We start from the raw sequence: 14,286 nt of genomic DNA, 5'->3' as shown, positions 1-14,286 counted from the left end.
TCTGCAACGGGCCTCACGGGCTCCCAGGTCCGCGCCCTGAGACCCCACCTGCCAGGCGCAGATGCGCTGAACCTCACTGCAGGGAGATCCAAGGGCAGAGGTGGGGTTGATCATCCCAAGGAACGTCTGGGTTCAGGGAGTGCCTTTATCCTGGAAGGGGCTGGGGCAGAACAGAGAGAGAGGAAGAGAAAGGCAGCAAATTTGCATGAGGGGAAGGCAGGGTTTTAATTACTCCTTTTCTTAACCTCACTGGACCTTGAGGTATTTTAACATTACTCTCCTTGGCAGGTAGGATTGATTGATTGTCTCTTGGCATTCAGAAACCCTGATTAATGTAAAACTAACCACTCGTTCTGAACTCTGGGGAATTAATCACTTAAATGTGGGAATTACTCAATAAACCGTTCAAACATGCAATAAACCAAGCCATTAAAAATTAATCGCTCGACATCCCAGCCGTGTAAATAGGGCTAATAAGATCCTGGCAGCCTCGAGTGAGGAGGACAAGGAGGAAGAGGGAAGCAACACCTTTAACCAGCTTAACCAGCTGCCAAGGACCAGCATAGACAAACCAATATCTGAGCCACACCTCACCATCATCGTAGGTGGCCCCTGGCCCCTGAGGCCTCCTGCCCTGGGACAGGAGAAGGCAGAAGTGAGAGCAGAGGAGCCCTCACTGGGCTGTTAGGAGGAGGTGGCGGGGCTTGAGCTACAATAGTCAACAGATATTTACTGAGCACTTACCATGTGCCAGACATGTGCTAGGCTCTTAAGATGCAGCCATGAACAAGACGACCATGGAGCTGTCACTGGTGTGCAGGGGAAGGGGGGGGTAATGGGGGGGGGTAGAAGAAAACGTATTTGTTTTATAAAACACTGGCTACAAAGAAAAATAAAGCAAGGGACACTGATAAAAAAAAAAATATGGGGGAAGAAAGACTTCCTGTTTTAGTCGGGCTGAGAAGAAAAGGCCTCTCTGAGGAGGTGCTGTTTGACCAAGACCAAAAAGAAATGAGGACACAAAGCATTCAGATATCTGGGGAAGAGAATTCCAGGCAGAAGCCTCAGTATGTGCAAAGATCCTGGGGTGTGAGTGTAACCAGTGGCTTGGAAGGCATTGGTGTGGTTTTCTTTGTGGGGACAACAGTGGGGAGCACAGGCCTTGTCAGGAAATCATAAAGACTCCGCATCTGCTCCCTAGAAAGATGGTGCCATTGAATGTTTCTGAAAGGGGTCTGTCCCTCCCAAATGAGGGCAGAAGATGGGGCAAAGGCAGAAGCAGGAGGACCAGTTAGGAGGCAGCTGTCATCATCAAGGGTAGCCCTTTGCTGCCTCCCTGTAGCCTGTCACCCTCCCCAATCAACAGCACCCAGGTCCTGCTTTGGACTCACCCTTCCCCCATGTCCACCTGTGGCTTGGGTAGGTTTACTCAACTCTCAGTTCAGGGGTTCCTCCCAGTGAGCTCAATCCAATGAGCTTATCCCAACTCTCCTCTGATCACAGTGACCGATTCAGGGAGGAACATGTGACCCAACTGAGATGAGGAGACATTTATCAGGGCTTCTGATAAAGAACCTTTTGTCTTCGTATCACAGGAGGGCCCTCAAAGAACCGTTTTTCTTGCTCAGCACATGGATATCCGGTCTGAAACAGTGACACACCGTGCGGCGACGTGTTACAGCCTGAAGTGGAAGCAGGCCATGGTGAAGGCCCAAGGCATGTCCCAGAGAAAGAGGGTGAGGGTGTGACATCATGATCTTCGGGATGGATCAAACTGCTCCTGAAGCCTAGGGTTTTCAGTTCCACAGGTTGATCAATTTCCTTGTTTTGTTTACAAGAACAAACAGGGTAGCTTGGATTCCTGACACAGAATTCTTAAGCTATGCATATTATTTCAATTCGGCCCTACAGGTACCCTTCGAAGGATGACATCCAACATTCCAATTTACAGATAAGAAAACTGAGGCCCAATGACATATTGCTAGAATTTGGCAAGGCTTTAGGCTGATCCTCTCATATTCTCTTTCTCTCTCTCTCTCTCCCTCTCTAATTATAAGGACTTTCAGCTGAGCTGACGATTTAATTTGGAAACAACAGGTGCGGTATCCACTGCCCCTCCCCCACCCCTGTAGACATTATCACTGACATCACTAATCTTCTGGAGGACTCCTTCCTGCGGGGCCTCCACACTGTGCAGTCTTTTCACACTTCCAGTCACTAGCATCTTCACACGAGATAACAACTAAGCACTGGTCCAGTCCGACAAGACAGAACAAGCCGGCTGCTGACCTGAGGCCGCCAGGCCCATACAAACAGCCCGCCCCAGGACCCCCTCCTGCTGAACAGGGTCATAAAAGGAAGACGGCTGTGGATGCTGAAGGCCAGGAGAAACCCCCAGGAGACGGCCTGGACGGGGGCCGGGCTGCCCGTGGGGAAACAGCAGGAGATGGTGCCCACAGAGGACGGGCAGAGGGCAGTATCGCATGCTCTCTTCTCCCCCATGGGACCCCATGGTCGGGTCCCACATTTGAAAACCCTCAAAAGTTTCCAGAAAAATATTAAACATCAATGTTGGTAAAAAGAAGAAATAGAAGATTTGAGCAGACCAAACCATTAAATAAATTAAAATGATAATCAAAGGTCAGCCCACCCAAAGGGCCAGATCCCAGATGGTTGAATGGGCGAGGTCTGCCTAACTGATTATCCCCAACTTACAGAAGATAGGGGAGAAATGGAAAGATACCAAACCCATTTTGCGAGCCTGGAATGATCTGGACTCCACACTTGAAGAAGCACAGTATGAGCGAAGGAGACTGTGGGCCCATTTTACTTATTAATGTATTTGGAAAACCCCACAATAGCCTGACCAGGCAGTGGCACAGTGGATAGAGCGTTGGACTGGGATGCAGAGGACCCAGGTTTGAAACCCTGAGGTCTCCAGCTTGAGCGTGGGCTCATCTGTTCTGAGCAAGGCTCTCCAGCTTGATCCCAAGGTCGCTGGCTTGAGCAAGAGGTCACTCGGTCTGATGTAGCCCCCCAGTCAAGGCACATATGAGAAAGTAATCAATGAACAACTAAGGTGTTGCAATGAAAAAATGATGCTTCTCATCTCTCTCCCTTCCTGTCTGTCCCTACCTGTCCCTCTCCCTATCTCTCTGTCTCTGTCACAAAAATAAATAAATAAATAAATAAATAAATAAATAAATCCACAATAGAGGATCAGCTAATCAAGTGTAAGAGTCAATTTAAAACACTCTGGTGCAGTGTCACAGTTAAAAGCATGAAGTTGAGTCCACCTGGGTTCAAGTCCCAATTTTTCCACATCTTACCCACTGTAGTGACTTTCTGTTTTCTTTTTATACAAGTATTTTTTAAATTTTTTTATTTTATTTTTTATTTATTCATTTTTAGAGAGGAGAGAGAGACAGAGAGAGAGAGAGAGAGAGAGAAAGAAGGGGGGAGGAGCTAGAAGCATCAACTCCCATATGTGCCTTGACCAGGCAAACCCAGGGTTTTGAAAGGGCAACCTCAGCATTTCCAGGTCGACGCTTTATCCACTGCGCCACCACAGGTCAGGCCTGTAGTGACTTTCTTACACACCAGATAGGAAGGGACCCGGTCCTGGACCACCTCCGTACACATACATGTGTACACACACACACACACACACATCCTCTGTCACTCAGCACCAACACAACACAACTTTTAACTCAACATCCACTCCCACGGCTGACATGTTCAGTCTTCCGGGAAGTGCTTGGCAGGTCCTGCTGGGATCCTGGACACAGGAGGCATCCTGAGTCCAGATGTCGCAGAAGCATGATGTCTGTGCAGCAGGAGCCAGAAGAACACGGCTTTGAGTCACAGGGAGGACGTGAGCAGCAGCAGAAGCACTTGGGTAAGAGAAAAGACAGACTAACCAGCTGGTTAAATCCTCCCCCGCCCCCGGCTCTCATGCCATGGATCCCCGTGGGATGAAGCAGTGTTTCCTGGAAGTGTGGGACATCGCCTCCCTGGCTGCCTTCCTGCTCCACTCGCGGGCAGTGAGGGCCCCATGGATCAGCTGCTCTAGGATGGATGGTGTTCACAGCCACCGCACATGGCAGCTCTGGGACGCTGTGACACAGGGAACACTTCATCTGACCCTTAGACTTGTACGTGCCTACATCTAGACATAACAAGGGGGAAAACATGATACCAATTATTTCTATTGGCAGCTACATGGACAGTGAATGCTAGAATTCTATTTTTGAAGGGTAAATAAATTGCAGCTTTAAAGGGTTTTGAATTTAAAAATCCTATTGAGTCATACTTCGCCTTTTAATGTTGGCAGATAATTTTGAATTTTAAATGAAAAATTTTTTGCTTAAATTATTTTTGACACTAATTTAATTCATAGTTGGGAAGTCCAGTTGTGTATACTTTGAATAGTATGCTTTATTTGTTAATCAATTTATTATTTGTTAATCTTTTACATCACTATATTAATAGAACATGTGAAAGCCTTGATTGCACCAAAATTTAAGTTATTTTATTGAATTAGAGACAAGAAAATAAGTTTAATGGGATAAATATATAATTTATGAATTACGTTTAACTTGATTACTCATCAGACTTATCAACAGAATGCCAAAATGAGCAATAGTAATTAAATTTGGTCATCTTGATATCTTGTAGATTTGATCTTTATCAAGGTATATTTCTCAGATAAGAGGAAACGCCTGACCAGGCGGTGGTGCAGTGGATAGAGCGTCAACCTCGGAGGCTGCGGTCCCAGGTTCGAAAACCCACAGGTCGCCAGCTTGAGCATGGGCTCATCTGGCTTGAGCACAGGCTCACCAGCTTGAGTGTGGGGGTCACTGGCTTGAGTGTGAAATCATAGACATGACCCCATGATCACTGGCTTGAGTCCAAAGGTCACCGGCTTGAAGAACAAGGGGTCACTGACTCAGCTGGAGCCCCCTGGTAAAGGCACATATGAGAAGCAATCAATGAACAACTAAAGTGACACAACTATGACTTGATGCTTCTCATCTCTCTCCCTTTCTCTATCTGCCTGTCTATCTTTGTCTCTCTCTCTGACTAAAATATATATATTTTTTTTACTTGTTAGCTGGTTTTATAACTTTAAATATTAGTATATTGAGTATCCATTCATACTGTTCCACTGGCCCTGCGAATGCTAACATTGGGCCTGACTAGTTGTATGACTTTGGGACAGTTAATTAGCCTCTCTGTACCTACACTGTCTCATCTAAGAAGGAGATAACGAATAGGCCTAGCTTATAGGATTGCTATATAGGTTAAGTGAGTTAATATGCATAAAGCTCCTATCTCACAATCTGGCATGCAGACAGAACTTCATTAAGCACCCTTAGACAGAGCAGGATTTAGTGCAGAAACACAACGATCACTGCAACAGGCTGACAAAAGCATCTGATAATATTTACCATCTATTTATTTTTTAAAAACTCAAACAAGAAATCGAAGGGAATTCCCATTCCTGGACCGAAGCTACACAGTGAAAGCTACAGCACATGTCGTCCTTAGCTGAGAAGCTTCAACTTACTCCTTCCTTTCAAGACCGGACATAAAGCAAGGAAGGCTGTCACTCTGCTACGCCTCGGCATCCCACCGGAGGTCCCGGCACACGCGGCAGGACAAGAAGAAATAACATGTAAAATAATCGGAAGAAGAGAGAAAACTCTCACTGGTCCTATTTAAGATAATGTCAGCATTTACAGAAGAAAAATCCAACAGCTTCTGAACATGTTCAGAACCATCGACTTAAAAATGTAGCACTCTTCTCCGTGGGTAATAACCAACTAGAAAGATTAAGAAAAAATGAGATGCCATTCATGTTATCCATTAAAATACAGAAGCTATTTCAGAGTTGACCTAAATATCCAAGATTCGCACGGGGGAAAGTATTAAATCATTAAATGACGGAAAAAGGAAACCAAGTGTCACAATGTTAACAATGTTAGTATGTTAACTCCCCAAAGCAATTTTAATGAATTCTATTAAAAATTACAGCTGATTTTTGTTCTGTTTTGTTTTAAAGAATTTGATTAACTAACTCTAAAATTCTCTGGATGAAGAAAAGGTCCACCAATCTTGACAGGGAAGAGCAAAAAGCCGCTGGCCTCTGAAGGATGAAGAGATGTCCCAGAGCTACAGTAATACAAACAGCTGTGATGCTCAAAGGCGAACGGGAGAGGAGAGAGAGCCCGGACCTAGACCCTCCTGCGCGCGGCAGGTTGAAGCGTGAGAAAAGTGGTTCCCGAAGCTGGAGGGGAGAGGAAAGAGTGTGGGGGTGGGGTGGGGGCAGGGGGTGGGACTGACCTGCAGTACGGAGAGAAATAAAGCTGTGTGCTTACCATACAGAGAACAGAGTGCTCAAATCCAGATGGACTCAGGTCCAAAATCTTCCAAGTTAACAGAAAGCTAAGGGAAGAATCGTGGGGGAACCTTTTTGGCCTCGACACAGGGGAGAACTTCTAAACCCAAGACAGACACACCCATGCATATACACACGCATGCGTGCACACGCACGCGCACACACACACAATTTCTAAGGCCAAATAAAGAAGAGAGATATAACAACATAAAAATGATCAATTTCTATTCAATGGAAGCACAGAGGCACTTAACAGAAACAGATCAAAATGGGACAAGATACTGGCAACACCTAAAAGTGACACAAAAGCAACTCTCACCAAACGAACCAGCAAGAAAAACTATTTTAAAATGAGGTAATGGACGCCTGACCGGGTGGTGGTGCAGTGGATAGAGCATCGGACTGGGATGTGAAAGACCCAGGTTCAAGACCCCAAGGTCGCCAGCTTGAGCAAGGGCTCATCTGGTTTGAGCAAGTACGCTCACCAGCTTGAGCCCAAGGTCACTGGCTTGAGCAAGGGGTTACTCAGTCTGCTGAAGGCCCGCAGTTAAGGCACATATGAGAGGGCAATCAATGAACAACTAAGGTGTTGCAGCGTGCAATGAAAAACTAATGATTGATGCTTCTCATCTCTCCGTTTCCTGTCTGTCTGTCCCTGTCTATCCCTCTCTCTCCCTGTCTCTGTAAAAATAATAAAAAAATGAGAGATTTTAAAAAATGAGGTAATGGACAAAGTATCTGATGAGTCAATTCATAGAAGTGTGATGCAAACAGCCAGGAAGCACAGAGGTCTTCAAGCGCAGTTGGATTATCAACACACAGCAAAGCAAGGAGGCGTCTATCGGAGTAGGGGAACTACAAAATCACCAAGCGGGGCAAGGGTGTAGGGAAGCAGAGGCTTGCCCTGCCAGTGGGAGTGAGCCCAGCAGGACCTTCTGGAAGGACAGCTGGTGGAACTTGGTGAATTCCGGATAGGGTGCTGGTGACATGGCAATTCCACTCCCGGGTTGACAACCAGAGAAACAACCCCCTCCCAGCCTGTAATGGGGTTCCCTGCAGCAGTGTTTGCAGAGAGGTACCCAACGTGAGTACCACTCAGGGAGAGAATGAGCATGCATGGGAAGCTTGCGTACCAGCAACACGGACACATCTTTAAAACAAGTGTTGAGCAGAAACGGTTAAGAAATAGAATGAGCTCTTCAATAGCACACCCGTGATGCGAGCTAACACAGAGCCTACCAAAAACAATAAAACAAACTACACATTTTATATGGATGCACACAGACCTCAGGACAGGCAAGGAGCACGTGTGATTCCATGGGGAGGGTATAGCGCAGGCACTGGAAATGAAAGATTTGTAACGAGGAAGAGCAGAGAGAGGCCTCTGATTGGACCAATAGGTAGAATGACATGTACTTGCTTCACCAGGGGGACAAAAATGGAAGAATACAAAAAAAGTAAAACTACAAAACGAAAAGCTAGTTTTGGCATTTGAAACGCATGTGGAATGAATTCAGAGCAATTGCAGAAGTCTCAATCATCCTGGTAGAAATTAAGGCACGACTCCGAGACTAAGGAATGTTGAAGCCAGAGCTCCTGAGAAAACTCTGTGGGCCTTTGAAATCAATCTCCATTTCTCCATCTCCCTCTCCCCCTTTGGCTAAAATGTCCCTCCCTGTGCTCAGCACCTGCCAGGTAAGTTGTTAGTTAATCTTCCTCTGAGAGCCAGCACCCCTCCAACGTGCTGTCCAGGCCCTGTCTCCCGGGATCACAGGAGGATCGCAGGGGCCCCGCCCCGGCGGCCTGTTCTAACTGCACATTCTCAGCCTAGCTGTGCCAGAGCAGGGTGAGCTCCTTGGGGCACCGCGCCTGACCTCCATGCTCTGGTTCTGGGCACCTCGAGGGCAGCCGGTGGTTGTGGTGACATGTGGGCTTGGGCAGGTCCTGCAGCACCTTCACTGCACAACTGAGGACAAGACAGAAGGCAGAGGCTGAGCTGGGTGGATTGAGGCTTCTTAGTTACATACACTGCACATTTCACAGAATTACAAACTAATCTCCCTCTGCCTCCCAGCAAAACCCACCAAACTGGCTAATTCTTTGAGGGACCCAGCAGATCCTAGAGGGAAATCGTGGTGGGGGGTGACTTGGCCCGTGAACTGACCCCAGGATTTGTCTACCCAAAAAGCCTTTATGCAGAGAGGGAACTTCCTCCCTCCATCCCTCTGCCAGCTCAGGTCCAACAGCATTCCGGTCTCATTGTAGGTCCCAGCTTGTCTCCCCTGGAGCCAAGTCAGACTTTTTGCCCCACCCCTTACCCACCTCCCCCTTCTGCTGGGCACCCAGTGAACTGTGGCTCTGAGACGTTGGCCCTGGACCACCAGCGAGGCAGGAGAGATTCAGGTCTCCACCCTGGTCTGGTGAGAGTCCACGCCCTTCCTGCTGAACCACTTGTTTCTTAGTAACGGGTGTTTCAGAACTGGACCGTAAGCCAATGGTGGAGAGAATCCGAGCCCAGGAGTGATGGATGCTGCCCAGGAAGGCCCCTCCCGGGCACTGGAGCGGCATGTCCCTGGAGCAGACCAGAGCAGAGGGGCACCCACTCAGTGGTCAGAGTGGACCCTGCCATCCGCCTCGGCCCTCAAGGCTGGTCGGTTTCCACTAGAATACCAGGGCCAACTCTTACTCCAGAACTTCCCAGCTTGGATGTTAATGAACTGTCTCTAGGAGGAAGTGTTAACACTCTAACCAGCTGCCACCTAAGCCACCCTACTCGGCGCAGGCTGCATCGAGGGCAGACTACCAGCTACCGGAGAGGGGTTGCCTGGAAGTGATTAGAAGTCAAGGTCAATAAGCACACTGTCAGCGTTTGAAGCCAAGAGGACCTGGGGTTTGACTCCAACACCAGCTTCATGGTAGCTGTGTGAGCCTAGAGGTTGGAAAGTTCCAGCATCTCCTGTGCAAGGATCTTTACACACACACACACACACACACACACACACACACACACAGACCTTCTCCCTCTCCATCAAGTTAAAGCCCCCCAACCACCTCCTGTGCCTCCTCTCCTCCTTCATCCTCCAGGGAGCCATATCCTACCCAGCGGTATGCCGGGGCAGCTGGGGGTCCCTAGGAGCTGCCTCCCCACTGCTGACTTCGCCATCCCGCACCCTGGTGAGAACCCGGGGAGGGGGGCATCATTCCCAGCAGCCTCTGCGGAGCAGAGCCAGCCACCTACTGGGCTCCCACACTCGCTAGTTCAGCTTTTTAAAGCCCCAGAGAGGTTCCCAGGGGTTCAGCTCTGGCAGAAAGGGGGTATCAGAGGAATGAAATGCTGCACCATGCTGTACCCCCTGCCAGCTTTCTTGGCATGCAGCCTTGGAATTGCCCAAGCTCATCCTAAGTTGAAAAACAGCCAACATGCAAACCCGCCCGTCCTGTTGCAAGTATCACGTGCACATAGGTAGGGAAGACCATCACCGGCAGGCTTGGAAATCCAAGGGCAGGTGAGGTCACCCCAAGGTCATCAGATCCACACACCCCACTTCTACACGCACCTACCGCCTAGGGAACGACATGGGACCTGGCTCTGCTTTTCAGTTTCAGTTTTATGGCCTCACAGATGGGAGCCAAGGGGAATCTGCTCACCCAGCATCCTGGTGCGAGCTCCCACAGTCCTTCTCAAAGACTGCTCTTTATTGCTCCTAAATCTTTCCTGGAGTAGCTAAAGCTTCCCTCTCAGTCCCAAGTGATGGAGGGAAAACTAAAAATAGAAGGAAATTTACATTTGCGGAACACCTGTTATCTTTTACTACATTCTTAGTTAATCCTCACAGGAACCCTGCAAGGTAGCAAGTGTTTACGGTGCGGTGCAGGAGATAGGCTCAGAGGAGCCCACGTTTGCACAGCATGAAGGCTTCCTTTCCTCGCCTCCCTTGAAGCTAAGCCTAGTACTGAAACTGGTCAGTGGCCAGTAAAGAGGGGGAAGGGGCTCTATCTGCAACTTCCAAGAATGGTCCTTCCTGGGAGAAAGTGTCCTTTTTAGGTCCATCCTCCCTTCTGCTGGCTGGACGAGGGTAAGCTCCAGTAACTGGCTCAGAACCTGAGTGACTTGGAGAATAGAAGCTATTACACAACACAAAGAGAGAGAGGAAGACCAGGCCCCGACACTGTGGGGCCCCATGCCACACCAGGATGGACCCACCTCTAAATTATGTTGAATGTGAGAGCAAAATCAACGTCTCGGTCCTGGCTGGTTGGCTCAGTGGTAGAGCATTGGCCTGGCATGTAGAAGTTGCAGGTTCGATTCCCAGTCAGGGCACACAGGAGAAGCAACCATCTGCTTCTCCACCCTTCCCCCTCTCCTTCCTCTCTGTCTCTCTTTCTCCTTCTCCTGCAGCCATAGCTCAAATGGTTCAAGCAAGTTGGCCCTGGGCACTGAAGATGGCTCCATGGCCTCTCCTCAGGTGCTGGAGTAGCTCGGTTGTTGAGCAACGGAGAAGCAGCCCCAGATGGGCAGAGCATCAGCCCCAGACAGGGATTCCTGGGTGGCTCCCGGTTGGGGCACATGCAGAAATCTGTCTCTCTGCTTCCTTGCCTCTCACTTAATAAAAATAAAAAAAGAAAGAAAGAAATCAACTTCTCTGTTATTTGAGCCTCTCATTTGGTTTTTTTCTGCATTAATCCAATATTGCATTTTTCCTACGCTAATCCTACGCTGATATAGGGACCTACCAGGTAATCCTCCTTTTATGGACTTTATCAGCAAACTGTTCTCCTGCCTCAGCATTCAAAGGGTTAGAGGGAATTTCTTATTAACCCACTCACTCCCATGAGAGCAGACCAATATTCAAAGATGCTTTGCTCTGAGGGGGAAGGACTAGGCACTGTCTGGAGGAGCAACTCCCTAAGATCTCTGCAGTACCAGCAACCTCCCCTCTGATGGCAACATCAATTTGTGACAACCAGAGCTCCACGTAGAAACTTAGAAACTGTTGTTATACAACTTCATATAGTAGGAAATAAGACACAAGGAAATGAAAAACTTACAGCAAGGAGCAAAATAAGATGGGAAGGCCCATATACTTGTAGCAATTTGACTGAGCTCCCTAGCAGCCAAAGCAAAGAAGGAGATACGATCAAATCACGGTTACTATTGGTTGCTCAATAACTAGGTTCCAGGCTTTTAGGTCTAAAAGACATGATTTCGGTGAGGCTGAGAGGAGACGGTGCAGTTGACGGACAATGCCAGCGATAATCCTGGTGGCAAATACAATCACGAGTCTTGCAGTAGAATGTAATTAATCCTCCCAACACTTGGGTATTATAGTTAATTGGTCATTCACATTTTACAGCAGAGAAAACCAAGGCAAAGAAAGTTCACACAGCTTAGAAATGACGGAGCTAAGACTCCAGTTTAGAAAGTCAGACTCCATAATCCAGACTATTAACCAAGGGCTGTAGGTTAGCCAGACCTGGTTCAAGTCTCACCCACTGTCCACTGCTGAGCAGCCTTGACTAAGTGGCTGCGTCTCTCTGAGCCTTTGTTTCCTCACCCCTCCATGGGGAAAATCCCATAAACCAAACAGGGCAGTTGCGAGACATCAGGGAGAGAACTTCCTATGGAACAGGATGTGGGAGGGATTCTCCCTGGAGCTCTGGAATTAAAGCCAGCGCCAAAGCAAGAGACAAGGAGGGCCAAGTAGCCTCAGACTCTAGAGCAGCGGTTTTCAACCTGTGGGTCGCGATCCCGGTGGGGTCGCCTAAAGCCATCGGAAAATACATAATGCATATCAGGTATTTACATTCCGAATCATAACTGTAGCAAAATTACAGTTATAAAGTAGCCACCAAAATTATTTTTTGGTTTGGGGTCACTGCAACATGAGGAACTGTATTGCGGGGTCACGGCATTAGAAAGGTTGAGAACCACTGCTCTAGAGAGAGCTGACAAGGAACTACCCCTTCGATCCCTTCGGTCCCCTATCAGGATTCATCAGGAGGTGGCAGGAACAGCCCCAAGGGCCAACTCCCCCCGCATGTGTTGTCCACATGAAGAACAGAGTGTTGGCCATGGAGAGGTGACCCAAGCAAAGAAAGGGAGGTGATCAAGAAGCAGGTGCCAGGAGGTGCCATCAGAGTGGCAGAGGCATTCGGAGTGCATGGAGGCAGCCTAAACCAGGGCAGGTGGCCCCCCACCCTCTGCCACCTGCCTGGTAAAATAAAGAGCAAGCCCCATTCTCCTCACCCCACCGCCCCGACGGGCCTGGAAAGGCGTAGGCGTGGGAGCGGAATAGAGAGCTTCAGATGAGTTATAGGATTCAAGAGTTTAAAACAGACTGAGTTATATCTTAGTAACTGGAAAGGGCAAGAGAAGAGTGAGATCTTCCTGAGGACATGAAAGCCCAAGGCAGGAGGACTTGAAGGGACTCTGTTAAGGGCAACAAGTGGAAGAATCAAAACCCATTTCACCCATGAAGCCTGAACACTGCTCGGCCCAACTGGAGGATAAAGCCCTTTGCACAGGTCCTGCGCACATCACGGCGGGTGGTCACATGTGTCAGTTCTGTGTATGCAAGGGTGAGAGGGCCCCAGTCAGCCCTCCAACCCCTCCCCCAACAGGGGACCCCACAGGATCCGCCCCTCGCCAGGGCAGCGGCAGGATTTGAACATTCATGCACCAGAAGATACCGAGTCCTCCCGTAGGACCTGTCCCTTAGGTCCATCTCCTACCCCACTCTGTGGACCCCTGTCTGATTCTCCTTGATCTCCAGTCAGCTACCTCCCGGGGTGACTAGTGACAGCTGGACAATGTCCTCCGTCCTTCCTGTCTCTCCTTTTCTCTCCCACCTTCACTGCTGCTGGGGAAAGGTCTTAACAAAGCCCCCAAGTTCAGTCAAGAGAGGCCATCGCCATGACCGAGAGGGCAGACACTACTCAGGAAGGAGCCCCACGAACTCCAGGATGAGACAAGGAGTTGCTGTCCTCAATGTCAAAGTGGAAGTGGTGACAGGATGTGCAGGGCCCTGGGGCAGAACAAAGATGTGGAGGTGGAGGGGGGTGGAGATGGATGAGAAGGGCCAGGCAGCCCACCCATCTGATGTCTAAAGGCAGCCTAAACGTCATCCACAGGCCCCTGGCCTCTGCAGAAGGGCTACCCTTGCTGATGAGACAGACGAGGCTCTCGTCTGTGCCCGATGCGACCAGCACGCCCTTCCGGGTATCTGAAGGCAAAGCCACAGGCTCACACAGCATTCCAGTGGTTCTGTAAAGTGGGGCACTGTTTCCCGCCTATTGGGTCAAACAGGCCTGTGAAAGCTAACTCTGAGTCTCAGTTCCCCCACTCATCAAGAAGGGTTAAAAGCAAGGGTTCCCAAACTTTTTACACAGGGGGCCAGTTCACTGTCCCTCAGACTGTTGGAGGGCCGGACTATAAAAAAAATATGAACAAATCCCTGTGCACATTGCACATATCTTATTTTAAAGTAAAAAAACAAAACGGGAACAAATATTGTACAATATTTAAAATAAAGAACGAGTAAATTTAAATCAACAAACTGACCAGTATTGCAATGGGAACTATGCTCCTCTCACTGACCACCAATGAAAGAGGTGCCCCTTCTGGAAGTGCGGTGGGGGCCGGATAAATGGCCTCAGGGGGCCGCATGCGGCCCACGGGCCGTAGTTTGGGGACTCCTGGTTAAAAGCATACCCCTGAGGAGAGAGTTAGGGTGATGGGGCTAAGGTAGGTAAGGCTCTGGGTGGGGACCTCTGCCTACAGCAGGAGCCTAGCTCAGGCTCAGGCAGCTACCCTCCACTGGCGGAGCTGCACGCTGCTCCGAGGCAGGAAAGAGGGGGCACCGAGGGGCCCACTGGGGTGGCAGGCC

General features: G+C 49.0%; 1 protein-coding gene across 9 annotated transcripts in view; it reads right to left on the bottom strand.

The window, feature by feature from the left end:
• Nucleotides 1-14,286, bottom strand: part of ACTL8 (actin like 8) — an 85,829-nt gene that overhangs the window by 16,702 nt on the left and 54,841 nt on the right. For 3 of the 9 annotated variants that reach the window (XM_066375225.1, XM_066375226.1, XM_066375230.1), the window contains exon 1: nucleotides 3,735-3,887. The exons of 3 other annotated variants lie outside the window; for them this stretch is intronic. In XM_066375225.1, coding sequence (XP_066231322.1) covers nucleotides 3,735-3,821 — 87 coding nt within the window. In that variant the 5' untranslated portion in view covers nucleotides 3,822-3,887. Of the gene's footprint in view, nucleotides 1-744; nucleotides 783-3,734; nucleotides 3,888-6,380; nucleotides 6,448-14,286 lie in introns of those variants that run through there. 3 more of the 9 variants (XM_066375228.1, XM_066375227.1, XM_066375229.1) reach the window with 2 other exon arrangements.

The sequence above is a fragment of the Saccopteryx leptura genome, chromosome 3 (assembly GCF_036850995.1).
Source record: "Saccopteryx leptura isolate mSacLep1 chromosome 3, mSacLep1_pri_phased_curated, whole genome shotgun sequence".
NCBI lineage: Eukaryota > Metazoa > Chordata > Mammalia > Chiroptera > Emballonuridae > Saccopteryx > Saccopteryx leptura.
Note: the sequence above shows the minus strand (reverse complement) of the source record. Positions and strands in the feature narration are given on the sequence as shown.